This window comes from Sinocyclocheilus grahami, unplaced genomic scaffold (genome assembly GCF_001515645.1).
Source record: "Sinocyclocheilus grahami isolate Dianchi unplaced genomic scaffold, SAMN03320097.WGS_v1.1 scaffold139.1, whole genome shotgun sequence".
Classification (NCBI taxonomy): Eukaryota; Metazoa; Chordata; class Actinopteri; order Cypriniformes; family Cyprinidae; genus Sinocyclocheilus; species Sinocyclocheilus grahami.
The window spans coordinates 446,971-469,957 of record NW_015505318.1 but is presented as its reverse complement, the minus strand read 5'-3'; the positions used below and the strand labels follow the sequence as shown (position 1 = coordinate 469,957).

The following is a 22,987-nucleotide window of genomic DNA, read 5'->3' as shown; positions in this document are numbered from 1 at the left end:
GTCCCAAGCCCGGATAAAGGAGGAGGGTTGGGTGGTGGGGTGCAGATACTGCCACCTGTAAAAGAAACAAGACGAATGAAATCCAATACACAATGACAACCAAACAAACAGGAACACACCGGCTCGGACGTCGCCCGGTTATACAAGGTCCGCGTCCTCAGCTGGGAAACCGGGGCTGGGTTGAAAGGTTAGCTACTGGAGTAGAAGGAAAAGGAGAAGGAGAAAAGAAACTCAAAGCAGCAACGGACTTTCTGAAGATAGGTACATGGAATGTACGGACTCTCAGAAGTCCTGGCAAACTGGAGCTATTACGTAAGGAAATGACACCATATGAGTGCGATATATTGGGACTGTCAGAGATGCGCTGGACAGGTGTGGGAGAGCTGAATGGAGGAGAAGTGATTTGGTCAGGAGAAGAGAAAAATCACATGAGGGGAGTTGATTTCTTGCTTAGCAAGCGAGCGAAAGATGCACTACTCGGGTATAACCCTGTAAACTCTCGTAACATAGTGGCCAGGTTCAACGGAGCACCTCTGAACATTGCAGTGATTCAGGTTTATGCACCAACTTCAGACAGTACCGAGGAAGAGGTCGAAACGTTCTACGGGCAGCTGGAGCACACCATCGAGGAGTTGCCAAAGAAAGATGTGAAAATTGTGATCGGCGACTGGAATGCAAAGGTTGGAACGGATAACTTGGGCTGGGAGCAGGTGATGGGGTGTCATGGCTATGGACAGCGCAATAATAGAGGGGAACGGCTACTGGAATTTGCGTCTAAGAATGATCTACTGATCACCAACACCAGATTCCAGCAGAAGGACAGCAGGAAGTGGACGTGGATGGCACCCGATGGCAAGTACACCAACATGATTGACTTGGTGCTGGTAAATAGGAGATGGAAAACTGCAGTGCGTGTTTGCAGAACGTTCCCAGGAGCAGACATCTCCTCAGACCACAGTTTGGTGATGTGCAAACTGAAGCTAAGACTGAAAAGGACAACGAGACAACAACTACATGAACCAAGAAGGAACATCGATGCACTTGGAAATGCAACAGTGCGGGCAGTGTTCAAGGGCAAAGTGGAGCAAAGACTTAAAAACTCACCATCGTAGCCAGTGGAACTAAATGACAGAGTTCGACGGTTGAATGAAGCGATACAATCATCTGTGAGGGAAGTCTTACCAACAGTGTGTAAGCAAAACAAACCGTGGATCACGGAATGCACACTAAAACTGGCAAAGACGAAAAGAGAGATGAAACAGAGAAGACAAGAATCGGAGGAGAGGGAGAAGGAGTATAGAGTGATGTGCAATGTGGTGAGGAAACCGAGCGTGGAAACCGAAGCAGTCAACCATCAAGGACAAGAATGGTAAGATGTTACAAGGTAAAGCAGAAGTTAAGAAAAGGTGGACAGAATATTGCAGTGGTCTGTACACTGATAGGGGTAACAGTGACACCGTTATAACTGAACTAGACCAAATCTCACCACCGCCCAATGAAGATGAAATGCACTACATTCTATATGAGGAAGTGGCAGAAGCGGTGAAAAGGTTAAAGAATAAAGAGCCCAGGAATCTACGACATAACCGGAGAAATGATACAAGCTGGAGGAGAAAAAGTTACAGAAGAGATACACACAATCTGTAATCAGATATGGCAGGAAGGGAGAGTACCAGAGGAATGGGCAAAGTCAGTCATCGTTACAATACCAAAGAAAGGAGACTTGTCAGAATGCAGCAACTACAGGACAATTGCTCTGTTAAGTCACATGGGTAAGGTATTGATGATGGTGTTACTGGAGAGATTGAACGCGCAGATGGAACCACATTTGTCAGAGGAGCAGGCCGGATTCAGAAAAGACAGATGCACCACACATCAAATCCTGATTCTAATGCTTATGGCAGAGAAGGTCGAAACGTAAAGGACGACACATCATCAACTGTTTCATTGATTTCCGAAAGGCATTCGACTCCATCAAACAGGACGTCACTTGGGCAACACTCAAGTCATATGGAGTCGGAGCAAGATTGACCAAGATACTGCAGAACATCTGTGAAATCTCGCAGTCGGCGGTGAGAGTTGGTGGAGAAAGGGGCGATTGGTTTAAAACAACGGTCGTAAAGATCAACATTGAAAAGACAATGACAATGGTGTTTGGACAAGAGGACATAGACGAGGAACTGGAGATTAGGGGCAGAGGTATTGAAAATGTCACAGAGTTTGTGTACCTGGGTAGTCTACTGACCTGGGACAACGATTGTAACAAGGAGATCCAAAGGAGAATAGCGAGGGCAACGGGAGTAATGGCAGGGTTCAAGACAATATGGAACAGTAAGCATATCAGAACAGAGACCAAAATCAGCATAATCAGGACATGTGTGATGAGTGTGTTGTTGTGTGCTTGTGAGACATGGACATTGAGGAAGAAAGACAAAGATTTACTGCGGGCGTTTGAAATGAAGTGCTACAGGAGAATATTGCATATTCACTTGCATCAGAAAATCACAAACGTGGAGGTGCAAAGATGAGTTGGAAACATTAGGAACATCGTATAAGTCATCATGGAGAGGAAGCTCAGCCTGTTTGGACATATCTGCAGGATGGAGGACAAGCGACTGGTGAAGTGTGTGGTGTTTGGGATCATGGATGGACGGACACGGAGAGGAAGACCGAGTAGGGAGTGGTTGGATGACATCAAAGAATGGTGTCAGAGGGACATCCACTCTCTTAGCAGGATGGCACAGGACCATGCACAGTGAAAATGGAGCATCAGAAGGGCATTGGACACCAACGGGCATGAGCCCATGGAATGATGGATGGGGGATGGATGGATTTGTTATTTTATATTAGGCATAGCCTGCCCTATAGCATGGTGTACTTTTATTTGTTTTTTATTATAGGCTAAAGTGAGTTTGACATTGTATTTTGTTGTTGCATTCAAGCAATTGACGCCGAACTGCTGCTAATTTGAAAGTGAAAGTAAAATGCGCACGGCGCTTTTAAGCTATTTAAAAGCGAGGAAAAGAGGGGAAATTCAAACAAACTAAAAATTAACAATTGCTTTACGCCGAATTGCCGCTATTTGAAAGTAAAAGTAAAATGTGCAAGCAGCTTTTACAAGCTATTTAAAAGCGAAGGAAAGCGAGGAAAAGAGGGAATGCCCCCACGGTGATACCGGTATTACCGATGTTGTCACAATGTCACGGTATTACGATGTTGGATTTCCTCACCGTCACAACCGAGACTTATTTCTATTTACTGGTTGTTGATTGGATGGAGGTGGATCGGCTGAATCCAAGGTTGCAGTTGATTATAATAAAAAAGGGGCGGGGGTTTAATCCAACTAAATGATCGGAGAAGTAATTTCACCAGAAGTTCGAATTAAGACACTTTGATTAAAAATTAAATGGTCAAAAAATAAATAAAAAATAAACATCTGCATTGATAAATTGTTCACAATAATCACATAGGAAATTTCAATTTCATAAATATTCAACAAAGTTCCATTGTAATAGTAATTTATTAATAAACTTTTAATAAAAAAGTAAAAAAAAAAAAAAAAAAAAAAAATTATAATTTATAAGTCTATTATTATTATAAATATTTTATGAATATTACAATGATACAATAAATCATATTCATTTATTAATCGTTAATTTAATTAATAAATATATTCATTAAATAATAATTGTAATTAAATAGGTTAGAAAAAATAGTAGTGTTTTTGTTTAGTATATACAAAAAATTATCTTTTATGCAACACTGATGGCCAGAGATGTAAGCTTGTTTTTTAACATTTTAATCAAGGTAATGCTGAAAGTGCTGTCTCATCTAGCCATGAAGCATTAGGTCATTGTTTATTGTTTATTTTGTTGTGCTTGCTCACTTTAGACGGCCATCGTAGTAAGCGGGTGTTCCAAGGACGATAGTCTTGATAAAGAACGCCTGGTTGCTGTGGTTCTCCTCATAACCTCCAACAATGCTGAAGCCCCAGCTGCCAGGGTGACTTCTGCGAAGGACGATCTCATGACTGCTATGCAGGTAGCTGTGACAGAGAACCAGAAAAACAGAGAACGGTGTGGATAAACAAGTAAGCATCATCAGAAAATAAATTTTTCCCCCCATCTGTTTTATCGCCCAGAAATCAAAAATTGTATTTCAGATTGCTTAGAAACTAGGCGACAAAGAGAAATCAGGAGCACAAAAGGAGAAACACAAAAAAACAGATGCTATATAGATACAGTGGGTACGGAAAGTATTCAGACCCCCTTAAATTTTTCACTCTTTGTTATATTGCAGCCATTTGCTAAAATCATTTAAGTTAATTTTTTTCCTCATTAATGTACACACAGCACCCCATATTGACAGAAAAACACAGAATTGTTGACATTTTTGCAGATTTATTGAAAATGAAAAACTGAAATATCACATGGTCCTAAGTATTCAGACCCTTTGCTGTGACACTCATATATTTAACTCAGGTGCTGTCCATTTCTTCTGATCATCCTTGAGATGGTTCTACACCTTCATTTGAGTCCAGCTGTGTTTGATTATACTGATTGGACTCAGACTGGGCCGTACCCACTGTATATAGAAACAGAGATATATAGAAATGGAGGATTTGGCACAATGACAGGAAGGGAGAAGGAAACAGAAGGGTGCCAAAGCAAAGGGGACGGATGATAAAGGACAGAAGGGAGGGCAGAGTAAAAAAGGAGGGAGTGAGACTGGACTGAATGACCTGAGACTGGGCTGAAGTGGGCTAGGAGCAAGTTATCTCCACATGTACGCTTCATCTGATAATCTGCAGCTGTTGATGTTTTACATCACGACACGGTCATAATCCCCTCGTGGGTTAGCACTGCATAAAGCTGCTGATCCAAAACACATCAACACTACAGATATTTTCTGTGTCCAAGTCATTAAAATAGCTGCATTCTCTCCCTTCAAAGCTGTTTCCACTCAGATTCAGATGGGAAAAAAGTAGGTGAACCTGGCATGATGGTAGTCTTGGCCAGATTGCTTTGACTATTTTAGGGTTATTTGGATCAGTGCTCAGCAAGGTGAGAATGCTATTTTAAGCCTCCCAGTGGAGTTCAAAGAGAGCCATTTTGACTCTTCCAAAAGTACATCCACTTTAATAGCCCTGAGTCGCTTTTTTTCCATTCATCAAACAATCTCCCAAGTGAAGCTCTACAAAATCTGATTGACTGCACTCTTACCTGGGAAGTCCAAGCCACATGATCCATGAAGGCGACCAGCTTGCGTCATAGTCGTTTTCGTGCGGAGGGAGAAGTTCTTCGTCCGGGCCTGGTTCTTCAAATGTGTTCACCTCTAGTGCCCTCAGCTGGACAGAGCAGGACGCGGCGCTGGACTTCAGAGTGCCCACTGCCTCGCTGTGGCTCAGATAGGTCAAATCTTGACCATTAATACTCAACAGTACATCCCCTGAGCAATGAGAGACGACAAAGACACTTAGAGACACTCCTAACAGCCACACAGAGAGGACTGAAACACGGCTGAAGCCCCATGGAGACAGGTTTCGCTTAAGTGCACTTCATCATCAGAGACACGAGTGGGAAACAGTGTATTCCTCAAAAACAACCTCATGAGTGTTTTTTTTTAGTGAATCAGACACAATCAGTGTAGTCTGATTCCCAAATGAATTACTCTAATTACTCCGTTCTTTTTAGTAAACCAAGCACATGCAACACAACCAGTTTAGTCTGATTTCTGAAATAATGAGTTGGTTTTATTTTAGTGAATCAAACACATACAGTACAACCAGTGTAGTCTGATTCTCAAAGGAATGAGTCGGGTCTTTTTAGTGATTTAAACACATACAGCACAATCAGTGTAGTCTGATTTTTAAATTAATGAGTCGGTTCTATTTCATAAATGAAATACAATGGCACAACCAGTGTAGTCTGATACCTGAATGAATGACTTTAATGAGTTGGTTCATTTTAGTGAATCAAACACAAGCAGCTTACAACTAATTGAGACTTGAATAAGTGTCTCTAAAAAGACTGAAAAATCACTAAATACACCTTTTGTGAGATTTGTTTTAAATGTATTTATTTATTATTAAACTCATCTCATTATTTGGCGTGGAATTGCTAACAAAAACAAGCATTATTTTTTCCTCTGAATAACATGAATCATGTGCAATAAGACCAGTAGTATGTATTAAGAAAGTGAACAGGCTCAATGTTGAAGTCATTTTGATGGTAGGTCCACAAACTTGCTTAAACTTGGGTCAAGATTATCTAGATTCTAGATACTAATTTAAGAAAAAAATGGGTTTATGCAACTTACCACGTTTGATTCGTCCATCACGTGACAGGCAGCCATGGGGCTGGACGCTTGTGACAAAGATCGGCAACTCTCCGCTCTTGCTGCCCCGTCCCCCTGCCACAGTCATACCCAGAGACTCATGCAGTTCCTTCTTCACAGTGATGTGTTTCTCCTTACAGGTCACACACTGGGAGAGATCCTACAAAACACAAGCATCAAATCTAAATTTGTCTCAGATATGGAGAAGGAAAAAGGGAAGACCATTTCTAAATCGACACTGATCGGCTCTCGGTAGAGTGCTGTTCATCTTCCCAAAGGGAGCAGCTCTACTCCAACTTCGTAATTGATCTCATAATAGATTCAACAAGGAGTAATTAAGGTTGTGGTCTGAACTCATGGAAAAACTGGAAGCTACCCAGATGCTTCGGAAATAGGGCTCCCTAATTACGTCTCCATGATGCTAAAATAGATTCTGCAACACACACAGACTTGCTCTCGCTCTTGGCCATAGCCATTTGTACTCACTCTCTGGGTGGAAGACCTGGCAAGGTGCAGACTTGGGACGGGGCTTGGGGTCGCAGTGCAGGGAAGCGGCGGAATGTGTTCATGGCTCCAAACGTCCCTGGTCAAGGTGGAGCCTATGTGCACGGCCATAGTCTGCTTGCTGGACCGGCTAATCAGCAGATTGACTCTTTCTCCACTAGCCTAGAAGATGACAGTAGGCGGTCTGAATAAATACCTAATACTCTTATATTGAGTGCCGAGGTGGCTTTATATCCAACAAAGACAGTCTGCTGCCTGCCAGTGCTATTCCTAATAATGTTTTAGCTGCCCTTTCTCTGTGTGATCGGGGCAGCCAGATGGGAGAAAGCTGCTCACGTATACATAAAGATACTATCAATCACATTACCCTCTGAGCAGGGCAGCAGAGATGGTGTCCTAATGACCCAAACAGGCACTGAGGTTTGCACAGATGACAATAGCTGTATTATTATGAGAATATTTCTTAGGGGAAACTAGATGTTTATTTTCTGAAGAAATTGTGAGCGGTGTTGCTGGAGCAAAAGTCACCACCACACTAGGGTAGTTGTCAGGATGAACTATGTGGTTGCTAGGGTGTTGCTAGGTTGTTACTGACCGGTTTTCTGGGCTCTAGATATGGCTGAAGCCCTCTTTCAGTCTAAGTCTATGGATTGTTTTCATCCAATATTTCAGAATGCAGAATATATTGGAAATCATATTAGTTAGTGGCCGATATTAGACATTTTCGTATCGTATTACCTAATTATCTAAAACATGTGTCAACCATGTGTTAATTTAAATAAAGCTAAAATAAGATATAAACATCACATGAAAAACTTAAACTTACAAAATCTTAACTGAAAATGTGAAATGTAAAACTAAAACTGAAATAAAATACAATTATTTTTTATAAAAATATATAAAAACAAAAACTAATTAAAATGACAAGAGAACAACTAAAATTACAGTGAAGCTGAGAATATAAAAATTAAGCTAATTCAAAATATTAATAAATTATATAGTAGTACATAAGTGCTAATAAAAATAACATAGATGATTAGATTACTTTTGCCATCATCTATTGCTCAATTAATGTTTAACAACATGCTGAAATAAAATAAAATAAATATTAGAAGAAAAACTTACCAAAAACTTAAATGGAAATTAGAAATGTTGGCATGGAAGCTAAATTAAATTAAATAATTTTTTTTAGAAGTAAAACATTTACTAAAACTAAAAATGAAATAAAATACAGCTAAAGCTAATTAAAAAAATTTTTAAATAATGAGAAAATAACAAAATTACTACACTTACAATAATAACTAAAAATATAAAAATGAAGTAATTAAAAATATTAGTAAATACTATAAGACTTAAACAATACTAAAATAACACTAAAATGAAATAAACAAAGGTAATTAAATTACCTTTGCTGTCATCTATTGCTCACTTAAAGTTAATGTTTAACAACACTGATAATTGGATAACACTGTTAAAAGTAAACTTTATCAAATCTCAAAATGAATATCTAGATTTCATACTTTACATTATAATGCTGTGATGCTTAAATTCACTTTTAGTTCTTAGCATTTTATTTTTCATTTATGTAGAAAACAGAGTATAGATATCTATATATATTTTAAGATATATTTTAATATCAACCATTTATCAGTTAGCAAAGGTCTACTAGCATCCTTATCTTGACCTGAACTGCCCCACACACATGCTTTCTCTCTACCTGTATAATCTGAGCTGCCTGCTCAGGCGTGCCATGTCTCAGGTCATGCTCGTTGACGGCCAGCACTCTGTCGTTGCTGCAAAGTCGTCCGTCTCTAGCGGCTAACCCTCCCTCCAGCAAGTCCAGGATAAACACACCCGCTTCATCTGTACGCCGCACCAGCTTGATCCCCAGCTGCTCTGATGATTCACGCTTGTGTAGGGTGATGCGTATGCTGGCAGGGCTGCCCTTGGGTGTAGCAGTCGCCACAGGTGGCCTGGCAGAACAGCGGCGCTCTCTCAGAACCGTCAACTGCTGGGTGGTGCAGGGACGGGCCAGGGTAGCGCGAGCAAAGTGATGGGGCACGTTACTGATGTCTACGTTGTTCACCTGCACACGAATGGGAAATGTAGAGGAGAAATGAATGGGGTTGACATACGGGCCAAGCTTTTGTGTGAGTAGTTGCAATGAGCTGTTAGTGACGAAGAGATTTTTTTGTGTTTTATATTTTTGATAAAAAAATTAGTTATAATATTAAATAAATTAGTTATAATATGTATTATAGTTTAACTTAATTTGTTATTAATTATTTAATGTACACTACTGCTCAAAATGTCAAAGATTTTTAATGTTTTTGAAAGAAGTCTCTTATTTACCAAAAGTAAGTAAAAACAGTAATATTGTGCAACATTATTACAATTTAAAAGAACTGTTTTCTATTTGAATACATTTTCAAATATATTATATTTCTGTGAATTTTCAGTGTTGCGTGATCCTTCAGAAATCAATAATATGCTGATTTGCTGCTTAAGAAACATTTCTTATCAGTGTTGAAAATGGTTGTGCTGCTTAATATTTTAGGTGAAACCATGATACATTTCTTTCAGGATTCTCAATATAATATAATGTTCAAAAGAACAGCATTTATTTGAAGAAAAAAATAAATGATAATTTAAAGGGATACACATATATATACTGTATACCTTATAATACATATAAATGTCTTTATTGTCACCCTTAATCAATTTAATGCTTCCTTGCTGAATAAAAGTATTAATTTCTATAAAACATCAACAAAATGTTTGATAAATCTCCTAATTGTCAAATATCAAATTCTGTCTAATTCATTTCATTTAATAATTTTGTCTAATTCTGTTTATATATAGATGCAGTTTAAATGAAATTATATCTCAGTTGTTCAAACTGAAACAATTATATCATTAAAAAGGAGAGATGTTACTTTTTTAGTCAATGCATGAAGCTTAAAATGTATTTCTGGCTCGAAATGATGGAGCAGGTCACATATGTTGGTGAATGTCAGTTTGAAGAATGCTGTTCTGCATCTATTCATGCAGATAGTGATTCTGCAGCCACTATTCATTAGAGCTCTTTAGAGATTGATTAAAGTATCAGGGCTGATCTGTAAATAGCAGTGAAATGTCTTTTTTAATCAGACGGTTGTTGTGGAACAGCAAGGACAATACCTGAAGTATTTGGTCACCAGCCAGCAGCCGTCCGTCTCGAGCTATAACACCGTCCCGGTACACCTCCTGTATTACCACATTTATCAGGGGGGTCTCGTTTCCACCGACAATACTTATGCCCAGCTCTGTGTAGGGGTTTGCACGATGAATTTCAATAGTTGTGATTTCTCCCTCAGGTAGAGATGGAAGTTTCACACAACCTGAAGAACAAGACGTATGGAACCCAAACAAAGATATCAAAGGTATTTGAAGGGACAGTTCACCCAAAAATGACTATTTTGTCATAATTTATTCACCCTCATGCCATTCCAAACCTGTATGAGTTTCTTTCTTATGTTGAACATAAAAGAAGATATTTTGAAGAATGCTGATAATCGAACAGTTTATTGTCCCCGATGACTTCCATAGTAGGGAAAGAAATACTATGGAGTCAATGGGGAATGGGGAAGACTGGCTCTTCAAAATATCTTCTTTTGTGTTCAACATAAGAAAGAAACTCACAGGTTTGGAACGACATGAGGGTGAGTAAATTATGATAAAATATTCATTTTTGGGTGAACTATTCCTTTAAGAAACACAGTGATTATATGGTTTATAGTCTAGTTTACTGTGTGAAATAATCATACCTTCTTCAGCAGAAAAAGGCAGAGTTTCAACAAAGTCCCATCCTGAAGAGGCAGAACTGCCAGTGCGGAGAAGATGAATGCACGGGTTGCTGAGAGGACGCTTTACACGAGGAGGAGCGCACTCTAAACCATGGACACCTTTGAGGGACAAAAAGACAGCTGAAAATATACATTTCATTCCATAAAACATGTAAGTCACCACAGAGTATTATGTTAGCTTAGCAACATGTGCTAATTTAATTCTCTAATGGAATAAACTATAAAAAAAAGTATTGATAAAAACTGGTCCATTTGATTAAAAATGGACTATTTAACTTAATATTTGTGTATGCTATGTATTTTTTTAATGTACTCTTTTGTATTTGTTTATTGTGTTAGCTTTGCGATATGTGCTAATGCAAGTCTCTATTGGAGATCAAGTTCAAGTGAGTTTAAGTTGCTAATGTAGGGGGTTTCATATCATGAACTTTATAGTTACAGTCAAGACATTGGTGGGGGACCAAAAAATAAATAAATAAATAAATTGTAAGGCATACTTTTATTGGTATTTTCAATGCATTTTAAGTTAAAGGAATTAAAATATTAAAGGATTTGAAAGGATTAAGGGAATAAACGAAAATGAAAAGAAAGAAAAAAATAGTAAAAGAACAAAAATGTGAATATATTGTAATGCATATGAACTATTTGCATATATATATATATATATATATATATATATAATATGTAAATTATATATATTTAATTTAATATTAAATCATATTTCTTTTCTTTTAAAAATATGCACACAATCACTCTTAATCATATGTCTAATATGCTAAAAATGTCTCTCTTAATGTTTTTGGTCTCATCATACTCAATTACAAATTACATTATACATTACGTAAATGAAATAAGCTATTTTCAGTTAAAAACTAATTTTCACTAAAAATGTAATGCTTTTCATCAGTGAATATTACTTATGTTGTGTAATATTTCTATTATTAAAGAGTTGTCAATTATTAAATATTTAGTTACTTCTAAAACTCTTTCACTGTTAAGACTGAAGTGGCAAATGAAATTCAGTTTCTGTGACCAATAAAGACCCATCGTCTTTGATTTGATTGGCCAACTCAAACATTTTAACGTTGATAAGCACTGTTAATCTGCTGAGGCAGACCACCCTAAAAATGTCATCCTAACAATACAGAGCACAGTATGTCGTGGAGTGCAGCAGAACTGCCTAAAGAATACCTACTACTGGATGCGACAATTTTGCTATATCTGATTATTGGTAGTTGCGGCCCTACTTAGGGTACTCACTGTCTTCTTCAGTGCTTTCTTCAAAGGCAGGGTTGTCTACGCCAGGCTCTTCTGTCCATGTAGGAACATTGTTGCATGCGGTGGATCCAGCAGGTGGTGATGGCGTACTTTCCTTCATCTCAGTCTGGGGGGATCTGGGAGGGTTGGTCGCCGTGACCCTGTCCTCGCTTCCCTCCATCCGTGTCCGCTCCAGCTTTGTTCGCTGACTCTGTGTTCCAGGACACCTAGACCCACACACATAGATGCAAACATACAAACACAATAAATGAAATATTGGGGAGGCTAGGTACACAGAGGTCCGGTTGACATGAAATGGAAGACAAAGGCAAGAAAAAGGAAGCAAATTACATGAGAAACCTTGCGCTACATCCTCGGGGCAGATGCTATTCCAGGAACCTACAGTAAAGTAAAGGTCATGATATTGTATTCCCAAACTTAGTCTAGTGCAGTGTTGTTTTTAGTATTATTTATATATTATTATGTACTGTATTTATTAACATTTTTGATGAATGTTTTTATATATATTTTTCAGTTTTAATTATATTTACCTTTTAGTATTTTTAACTTTTTTTTTGGCATTTTCATTAGTTTTTGTTTGGATTATTTTTATTATTTTATTTCAATTACCAAAATCCATTTTTTTATAGTTTTAGTTTTACTTTTAGTTAACAATAACAACACTGGTCCAGTGAATCTATGGGATCTTTCTTTGCCTTTGAGCTTGGAGGATTTCAGCATTTCACTAACATGACTGTCATATAATTAACAGCACTAATTAATTACTCTACGCATCAGTCTGGACAAAGACTTGTAGGATAGTATTACATGCTGAGGTCTCATAGTATAACAAGAAAGCACCAGATTGTCAACACAGCTAAGAGAAGACGGCTAATGCTGGCAGTAACTCTCAGCCTTCTCTTAGGAAGGTGTTAGCGCCTTGTTAAGGTTAATCTCCTTGGGTATTCTTCCATTAAGATATAAATAAAACATTCTTGCAAATAAGAGTGAATTAAGAAGTATAGATGATGACAAAACTTTAATAACTTTTTTAAACATTTTCCTACTTGTTTTCACAAAAACAGTTGAGACTTTAGCTAATTTGTCCTATGGTTTGTGAGCCAACTCAGCTTTGAACTATTCAACTCACGTTTGGCTTCAGACTCTACACCAAACCCTTGGAAGGCCAAGACCTTCAGTTCTTGCAAAGGCACCATTCAATCCTATCTTGTGCACCAGAACTATTCTTAAAATGTATACCACTCTCTGCTAACTCTTAGTACAAAATAGCATACTGGACTCTCTAACTCACCATAGCTCTGGGTTGCCCTTGGCAGTCTCACAGAAGAAGTGGTTGAAAAGGTTTCTAGAGTTAAAGTTTCCCAGCATGGCTGAAGAGAATATAAAACTGCTGCTGTCCAGTGCATTACACGGGACCAACTAATCTCCCATCACATGACAAAGGGGCAAATAATCCCCAGATGGGAAGGCTCCACTCACAAGAAAGTGACTCCAAAAGTGTCTTTGTCTGCTAAGCTTAATTGTCTTACTCTAACAGATACCTGAGTATGATATTTGTTGCTTCTGCATGTTCTGACTCAGAAGCCCCTCAGACATGTGGTAATGCTAAAGTTGAACTGTTGTATTCTGCATGTTGATGAGGTTTATTTGGGGTTTACTCATAATGGTACACCCCAAGTGTGTGTAGGTAATATTCTGTTTGAAAAATGAGCAGTGCATCCCAACTGAGAATTAAAAACAACAACAACTATTTAACACTTTCTGGTAGTACTACTACTAATAATTGAATTTTTATTGATCTGAATTTGAGATGGTCTTAAGGGGCATTCATATGCACGCAAATGCAGGAGACTGGAAACACAAGCTCATTGGACGTTCACTGCATTACAAGTTCAAGTTTGGTAAACTCCTTGACCTGCAAAATTGTATCACGTGATCAATTCATGTGACCATTAGAAGAATGATACATCATATTGTGACCTTTTAGCTGAATTAAAAGAACACAAACTTGGAAACTACAGGTTTGCAACATTGCAGGAGTGGAGTGCATTGTATAAGTGGAGTACATTGTATATTTTAGTTTTTTTAAATGTTTTTTAAAAAGGTGCCATGTATCATATCTTGTCCTTTGTAGTGTCCAAAGAAATGTTGCATGCTCAAAGTCTAGTAAGACCACCTCTTTAGCTGAGGAACAGACAAAAAGATTTAAAAAATGATTGGCTGACTGGCACATTATCTTATCAGTCTGCCTGAAAACTAATTTGTGACTGCAGGCTAGTACAATGAATGCTTCTGATGAACATATACTGAAGTACTTAACCTGACTCTAAACGCCACTTAAAGACCTCAAAATTAGTTTTCTGGCTTATCTGTTGGATTTGAGGCCACCTTTATGCTTGTGTATCCTCAAACATTCACAAAAAAGTTAATATGTCAACACAAGAAAGAATACTGTTCCTGTCTAGAAAAAAAATATATATATATTTTTTTTAAATGAGCCAACTGGTTGGTTGCTTTACATGCCAGTCAGATGATTTCTTGTTTAACTGGGTGGTTCTTGGCTGCAAAGGCAACAAGATTTTTTGCTTACAGTCCACAGTCTTGTGTTAAATATGTAACCATTACTTGTACGTTTACACATTTGGTATGCTTTTACAGAAAACAACTTACAGTACATTCAAGATATATATATTTATTTCAAGATATAGGCCTACTAGATATATATATATTTCAAGTTCTTGCATTCTCTAGGAATCAAACCCATGAGTTTGACTTTGCTAGTGTTATGTGCTACTGTTTGAACTATACTCTAAAAAAATGGGTTTGCAAAGTTGTTAATAAAACAAAGATTATTTAAAGCGATAGTTTACCCAAAAATTAAAATTCTGTTATTAATTACTCACCTTCATGTCGTTCCAAACCTGTAAGACCTTTGTTCATTTTCGGGACACAAATAAGATATTTTTGCATAGACAGCATTGTAACTGAAATGTTCCCAGACAACGGAAACATAAGTAAAAACATTGTTATAATATTCCATGTGACATCAGTGGCTCAATTGTAATTTTATGAAGTTACGAGAATACTTTTAGTGTGGAAAGAAAACCAAAATAATGACTTTATTCAACAATTCTTCCCTGTGCCACTGTCCACCACCATTCACGAGAGTATGACGCATGCGTGTGATGCTGCTCACATAGCACACGCATGCGCTGCACCTTGTTTACGAGCAGAGGAAAGCACATGCATGGCATCATGAATGGCTGTGGACTGTGACACAGAAGAGAAGAATTGTTGAATAAAGTCATTATTTTTTCTTTTGTTTTCTTTGCACACAAAATGTATACATGTAGCTTCGCAAAATAAAGGTTGAACCACTGATGTCACATGGACTATTTTGTCGACACTCTTGGTATGTCTCTGGACCTTGAACGTGGTAGTTCCCTTGCTGTCTATACAGAGTCAGAATGCTCTCGGATTTCATAAAAATATCTTAATTTGTGTTCCGAAGATGAACAAAGGATTTACAGGTTTGGAACGACATGAGGGTGAGTAATTAATGACAGAATTTAAATTTTTGGGTGAACTATCCCTTTAAGTACGTTTTTACAAGAAAACACTATTCCAGTTTTTCCACTTCAAATTTTTACCTTTAACTCATTGTGTTTTTACCTTTAATTCATCAAAACCTGCACTAAATTTTTCACTGCATAAGAATACAACCATAATATGTTTATTTTAACAGATTTTGCATTTGATATTAAATAGTGTGAGTATTCATGAGTATTTTACCTGTGTTTGAGATGTGCCTCCAGGTCACAGCGTGGCATGCTGAGAGAACAAGAAGGTGTCAGTGGACAGGTGATCGACAACTTATCCAGCAGCTTGTGCACCAGAATGCTGGAGCGCCGGCAGACCTGCAGCTGCAGATGCGCGCGGTCCAGCGGACAAAAGTCCCGTTCCTGCAGAAAGCTGCGCAGGCAGCGGGCACAGAAGGTGTGGCCACATGGTGTATCCAGGGGCTGAACTAACGGCTGAAGGCAGATGTGGCACACCAAATCATCATCCACTTCCAGACGATAGTTATAAAGGTGGTTCTCACAGGCGCGGTGAATCTGTCCACATTCAGAGCAAAGGGCCTCCAGAAGAGCTTCGCTCACCATGCCTGGGTCCACTCCCTCTCCCAGACTGCCCATTGTGCTCGGCTTTGGCTACACAAACACACTTAGTGGTTTGGTTACGGGGGCGTCAGAGGCTGTGCGACTCCGGCAGGGGACGGCCACCCCCTGGTAGACGGTGTTACATCACCCTGAAGGAGAAGAAGTGAGGTAACCGTTCTGAATGAGAGAACGTGTTTGTGTGTGTGCCATGTGTTGTGAGCATGAGATTATGTTGCAGAGCAGTGTGGGTTTACTCCTGCACATTAATCTGACAGTGTAATCACTTGCTCTCTCGCCTGGAGCAATCTTTCAATCCAGCAGAGAGAGAATTATCTTGGATTGAGGCAGGGAGCGCAGAGTCAAGAGGTTTTGATGTGAAAGTGAGAATGGGGGGCAAGAGAAGAGGACAAAAATAAATACTGTATAAGAAATTGAATTTGAATTGATAACATTTGTTCAGAAAAGCCAGATTGGGGGGGTGGGTGCAAACTCATCCGAGTCATTAAATACAAATATTAATCAAAACCTACCAGATTATAATTAAAATCATTCCTCTGAAGGCCATGTTTCTAATTTGATACATTGTAGATTTAAAGGAACGGTTGACTTTCTCTCTGTATTTACTCACCATTATGTCAATTCAAGCCTGACTTTCTTTCTTCAGTGAAAGAGTATTTTTTCTGTATAACTAAGGTGAATGACTGGGCCTCCAAAAAGCACCATAAAGGGAACATAAAACTGATCAGTGTGCTGTATTTCAAATCATACACTGGTTTAGTAGCTATTTTTCACAGAAAATCTTGTTAGCTGAAAGAAATAGTCATACAGGAGTGGAAAAACATGAGGGTCAGTAAATATGACAGAATTTTCACTTGTCTGTGGACTACATGAGGGGTTTTCAAACTGGGGTCTGTGAAAAACGTCTAGAGAAAATAAATAAATCAATAAAATATGATATAAATGAATAAACAATACATTCAACAGTACATTACTAAGATGTAGTGAGCAGGCAAAAAAATGTAATAGACCTTAGTCAGAGTAGCACTATATTTAATTTTTGACAATGAAAATGAGGCTGTGAGGGATAGAAGTAGTGCGTTCAACGGATTGTCATCGGAAATGGAAAGTCATAAGTTATGCTCATATAGTGTGTGCCATTATAAAGACTGTAAGTATATCCCTCAATGCCTTGTTTTCGTCTGTGTTCAGTATGCCATTTCACCTGATTATGTTCTATGTAATAAAAACGAAATATTTTTCAAATAATATTGTACACATACATTTTTTACACTATAAACTGGGCCTTAAAAATATTCCGTTTTAAAATGGGAGTCCCTTGTATGAGGATGATCAAATATGGGGGCCTTAGCATCTAAAAGATCGAAAACCCCTGAACTAGGCTTCTAATAATTGGCTTTTCGAGGCCACCAAACAGCAGGGGGCATTCTATTGGGGCAGTGATAACTACAACCTTCGCCTGTATTCACAGTATCCGACAGCTGTGCATCCGTGAGCAGCCCCACGCTTGGTCTGTCAACGGCATCTCTGTGACTACCTGCCTCTGTTTTTATCTTGCAGCTGGACATGAATAAAACATGAGGACACAAGGCTTCTCTGTTCCCACTACAAAGCCCTGTCAACATCTCATCAGACACACATACCCATGCACACTCGTCCCGCACACTGTAAATGTCTTAATGTGGATAGTCTGATCTAAATGAAGCAGCTTGTGCTTAAACTTCATCCCTTGATAGCATGATGTGGGACTTCATTAAATAAGGTTGGAATGTCTAATGGCCTTTGGGCAGCTGCCATTAATATTTCTATTCTATGCTGGATCCTCTGATGACTTTTAATCACAAGGGAGTGTTTAGATATTGACCGCAAGGGCTGTTCAAGGCCACTCACTTGTTGTATCCTTGTATCTTTAGCTGCTTGTCACAGTTGTCTGTGTTCTCACTTGCAAAATGGCACATTCGCGCTTATCTGGCTGCCTGGCGGATGAAGAATTAAATGTTTGTTCAGCTGAACTGACATAAAATAATGCAAATTAATGACTGATATTTAAACATCTACAAAGGAAGCAAACAATATCTGACATGCTCCATGTAGAATGATATGCACATCTCTAAAGTCTTTATTTATTGAGCAAACGGCTTTCAGTAGCAGTGACATGTTTCCATTCTGCAGTCCAGATCTATTCACAAACCAGCTTTTTTGACACCCATCTCGCATTGCTTTTCCAAATCAATACATTGACCTTATTTTACAGAAAGGTTGCACATTCATAAACAGGTAGACAACAAAAATAAATGAGTGGGGGGTGGGCGCTTTCTCTGTTGAATTAAAATGTCTGTGGATGCCACCTGCATGAATTGTCTCGTTAATAAGGCGTATCCAATCCAGATCTATGACATACAAATATCGATATCTCATTATTTCTGGTACAGAGCGGCTCGCAGTAAATTTTTTCGTTTACTGTCTCTCTCTCTCTCTGTGCTATCGCCCGTACAATAGGCGACAATGACATGTAACAAAATGCGTGTAGTAATAAAGGATCGGCGGGTGATAATATGAGTATTTGAATAACATTACCTATTCGCGTTCCCTTCGGATGTGAACTCTCGCCCCGAGAGGGGAGAATCATGGAGCTCAATCACATCCACCGCAGCTTGCCCGAGCCGCATCCGCCCGTCAAAACACCCCCGTATCTGTCTTGTAGCGATGTCCGATTCGTGAACGAATGGCTCTTTTGAGTCGACTCTTTTGAACGAATCAATTGAACCTGTTCATTATACTGATCTAAACAATTAGTGCATGTATTGGACTGAATCGGCCCAGCGACTCTCGAGTCAAAAACTGCCCGACTCGTTGAACCGAGAACCGTCTCTTTCAAAAATGTCCAGACGATGATAAATGCATTTGGAGTGAACTATATATAAAATATAAAATGAATATGAATAAAATAACATGAATATAAAAAATGCAATAAAATCTTGACACTCTAACACTAGCTCTTTCTCTATTTCTATATCTACTATTTATTATTTTTATTTATTATTATTAAAAAATGAACTTGCTACGTGTAAGACTAACATGGGACATGTCCAGTGTTGGGGAAAGTTACTTTTAAAAGTAATGCATTACAATATTGCGGTACTCCATAAAAAGTAACTAATTACGTTACTTAGTTACTTTTTATGGAAAGTAATGCGTTACGTTACTTTTGTGTTACTTTTTAATTCTGGACAGGGCTTGCTTGTTTGTTTTTAAAATAAAAAAAGTTATATTTTTGGCAAATATAAAAGCCTTTTCACACCAAAAGTGAAATGAATAAGCCTCAGGCTGAAGGGAAAGTAAATTTACGTCCGTACAGTAGAACACAGAAGAAGAAATTTCAACACACTTCAGCAATAAAAAAAGACACAAATGCTTGTCTAGAGTAATTTGTGCTTATTAGTACGGTTGAACTGGATCATCGAAGGTCAGAAGCAAAGACATTGCTTAATAGAATGGGATTAAATACTTAAAGGGTATTTGTATTGTTTAACATTTAATTATTGCAGGTTTGCGTCATATTCTGAGTTGCATTATTTTTATTCATTTTGAGGAATACTGAATTTGTGTTTTTTTTTTGAGTGAGATGAATTAATGCATATTCATATTAATTTTAGAACTACAGTAACATCTTCTGATTTCTCTCAACATGGGGGCAGGAGAGCTGTCAATCAATAAATTGGAAGAAGAAAGTAACTTGCGTTACTTATTGGAAAAAGTAACTCAGATATTATCTTGTAAATTAAAAAGTAATGTACTTTTTTACTTTGCACTTTTTAATAATGTAAAAGTAACTAGTAAAACTTTACTAGTTACTTGAAAAAAGTAATCTGATTACGTAACTCGCGTTACTTGTAATGCGTTACCCCCAACACTGCGTCACCACACTTACAGTAGGCTACATTGTTGCTCTTTTATTGGTTTTGATTGCTTCTATTGTCTTCATTTGTATCAGTTTGTATAAAGCATCTGCTAAATGATTAAATGTAAATGTAATTACTGAGGATTTGAATGATAAAGTTACTTTATAGCCGGATAGCAAAAATGTTACAAATAAAATGTTCTGGAGATATATGCATTACTTGATTGTATGATTTATCAACAAAATCAAACTCAAAGGCAAACCAAATTTGGTTTTAATGCATAGGTTAATTTCAAATATAATTCATTAATTTAAAACCAAGAGATATTAATGAATTTTATTTTTGCTTATTGTAAATGCAAATTATACTTAAATTCCAATTAGTGGATTTCCTGGCTATAGTGGCTATAACAAATTGAACTAGGACACGTGGTATTAAAATAAAGACCCTTATTTATTAAATCTTAAGCGAAAATAATATGATAGCCTAAATAGCTTTTTAGAGAATGCGCTGGAACGTTTTAGAGCATGTAAAATGCTAAGGGACCGTGTAATGACGTAAAGAACCACCGAATCATTCTTGAACCGCTTCATTTAGACGAACTGTTCAAAAGAACCGATTCGAGGAACTTCTGTCGGACTCAGCGTGGAGGCGGGGACTCACGATGTCAATCGAATAGCAGGTGTGACCATTTAGGTGCCTGATTGAAATGCGCCCTTATGTTTTAAGCATAGACTGTGTATGATTTTTAGACGCTATAGTTATTAATTATATTTACAGAAAGGTTTAACGTTTAAGTGTGAATTTTGCTATCGTGCATGTCCGCAGCTGACGTAGGTTATATTTTACATCCGTTTTTTAGGTTAGGACTATGATCAAGGACTAAGTCAAACGGGGTCCTAATTTGGGTTCTCATCAAGTGTAGGAAATAACACCAGTTAGCAAGCAGAGCTGAAACGAATTAAAATTTAACACTGAATGCGTTTCAGTTTAAATAAATCATGGATGAAAGTGAACTAGAGAGGTATGACATAACTTAAGATACTGTTTTTTGCTTAAATCGTTTTAGTGGGCTAGTTTATGATGTTAAATGTGTGACCCGGCTGAGTGCAGCTGTTTAACGGTCAAGATGTATTGGTAATATGTGGTCAGGTATCATACTACATGCAAGTTAGCAATCATCTCCGATATCTTACAAGGAAGGAATTATTCATTTATATAAAAAGCAACCATGTGCTTTGTGACATTATCTGTTCTGTTCTATGTTGTGATGATAACATTAGTTGTAATTGAGTGCAACTGCCTTAAAGATCAAAGTACTGTCAATACAATCAAGCATTAACGTTATAGAAATACTGAATACTGTCCCTGCAGTTAGGAATGAAAATGAAACAATAAGTGCTTCGGCCCGTAGGTTACAGCAGTACAGTTACCCATTTCTCTCACTCGTGTAAATATTCTTTCCTCCAACAGGAAAGCAGTGGAGGAGCTCCTTAAAGAAACTAGCAGAGCAAAAGTCCGTGCTGAGACAATGGGTGCTACTGGATGGTAAGTATAGATAATCATGTTGAAAGGTGCAGAACAATTTATTTGCTGTCCTTGATTGACAGTTTACAATTCAGAAGGCTGTATATCTTATAAATGAATACTTTTTGGAATTCCCTTATGTATCTTGAATCTAAAAGCTGGTTAAATTGCTGTTTTCTAGGATGAAATGTCCGCTGGGAAGCACAAACAAGCGCTTTCTGCTGAACACAATTCGTTCCTCTGCTGTGACGCATCAGCCTACAAATCAGCGTGCTTCAGAGAGGGGAAGAGATGATGAACATGGGTACAAAAGAGCTTGTGAAAAACATCACAACACGGACTGTGAAAAGTGCAATCACAAAAAAGACTATTCACACAGAAGATACCACTCTGACTCTCATTCACACACTTCCAAACACCGCTCTTCCTCACGCAATCATTCACCATCCCGAAGAAGACACTCCCCTCACCTCTCCCGGAAGTCAAAAAGGACTCGATCTCGCTCACCAGTGCGGGACAGTTCCCCAGATGTCAAAAAATACACTGACAGAGGGGGGAAATGATGCAACACTCTCTTTGTAGCTTTTTTGTTTTGAGCACACATGAGATCTCTACATGTCTACATGTCCTATGAATGCGTACAACAATATGAAGGCATTCTGCTAATTTCCATTTGCATTATATTTCTGAACAATAATATTAAAATAGCATTTTTAAAACAACTAAAAGACGGAATTTGATTATTGAGAGAGGCTGTTAATATCATTTCAGAACTATTTTTAATAGGTCATTGTGTATCCTTGTTTCCTTGATTTTTAAAAAAATATAATTTTAATGTTTGTATAAACGTATACTTTGTGCGTGTGTACACACTAAGTATATAAGTTTATATATTATTAATTTGTGTAAATTAAAACTTAACCAGCAATAAACATGATGTTCGTAGCTACAGTCGTAATTACTCCGGAATATATCAGCAATAATTTAGATTTTCTCAACAGTGGTCTTTGGTTTAAAAAAACGTTTAGAAATTAACGTTTGTGCAATAACGTTTGTCGGCGACGTTTCTGTCATCCATCCATTCAGTGCGTGGTGTCAGAATGAATTATTGCGCCTGAGATTTTCCTCAATGCGCGACTTAAATGTCATTTTAAATCTCATTATCGTTCCTTTGCGGCGGTTAGACATGTTTGCCCAAGCTTTACTGTCGCTACTAAGCAAGCATATTTTATCGCCATTCATTCTCTTATTTCTTATCAAAGAGTCTGAAAGTAAAGTCTCTGTTTCCGTGATCCATCTGGTTGCTCGCACCTCACCTCGTGATATTTAATTTAAATCAAAATACACGTATGTTAGGCTAATTAAAAACTGCAGTATTTACACGGGTAGCCAAAACTGCATTTTTCCTTCAGTTTTA

The 22,987-nt window shown here is 37.8% G+C and overlaps 2 protein-coding genes across 2 annotated transcripts in view; one reads left to right on the top strand and one right to left on the bottom strand.

Moving 5' to 3' along the window:
- LOC107591221 (ligand of Numb protein X 2-like) overlaps positions 1-18,824 on the bottom strand; it is a 21,183-nt gene extending 2,359 nt beyond the window's left edge. Inside the window, exons 1-10 of the mRNA XM_016280314.1 lie at positions 18,719-18,824; positions 15,756-16,272; positions 11,946-12,169; positions 10,647-10,784; positions 10,021-10,220; positions 8,558-8,926; positions 6,823-7,002; positions 6,319-6,496; positions 5,223-5,448; positions 3,887-4,045 (exon numbers count right to left, since the gene is read on the bottom strand). Coding sequence (XP_016135800.1) covers positions 3,887-4,045; positions 5,223-5,448; positions 6,319-6,496; positions 6,823-7,002; positions 8,558-8,926; positions 10,021-10,220; positions 10,647-10,784; positions 11,946-12,169; positions 15,756-16,159 — 2,078 coding nt within the window. The 5' untranslated portion in view covers positions 16,160-16,272; positions 18,719-18,824. The remainder of the gene's footprint in view (positions 1-3,886; positions 4,046-5,222; positions 5,449-6,318; positions 6,497-6,822; positions 7,003-8,557; positions 8,927-10,020; positions 10,221-10,646; positions 10,785-11,945; positions 12,170-15,755; positions 16,273-18,718) is intronic.
- A 2,043-nt stretch (positions 18,825-20,867) lies between these two features.
- Positions 20,868-22,357, top strand: LOC107591225 (splicing factor U2af large subunit B). The gene is made up of 3 exons (XM_016280319.1): positions 20,868-21,067; positions 21,517-21,591; positions 21,752-22,357. Exons 1-3 carry the CDS (start codon positions 21,045-21,047, stop codon positions 22,131-22,133), a joined length of 480 nt encoding a protein of 159 aa, XP_016135805.1. The 5' UTR covers positions 20,868-21,044; the 3' UTR covers positions 22,134-22,357.
- Positions 22,358-22,987: the final 630 nt, after the last annotated feature.

Coding starts and splice junctions, on each gene's coding strand:
- LOC107591225 (XM_016280319.1), top strand. CDS start 21,045: ATGGATGAAAGTGAACTAGAGAG. Junction 21,068..21,516: donor GATGAAAGTGAACTAGAGAG/GTATGACATAAC, acceptor TTCCTCCAACAG/GAAAGCAGTGGAGGAGCTCC. Junction 21,592..21,751: donor ACAATGGGTGCTACTGGATG/GTAAGTATAGAT, acceptor GCTGTTTTCTAG/GATGAAATGTCCGCTGGGAA.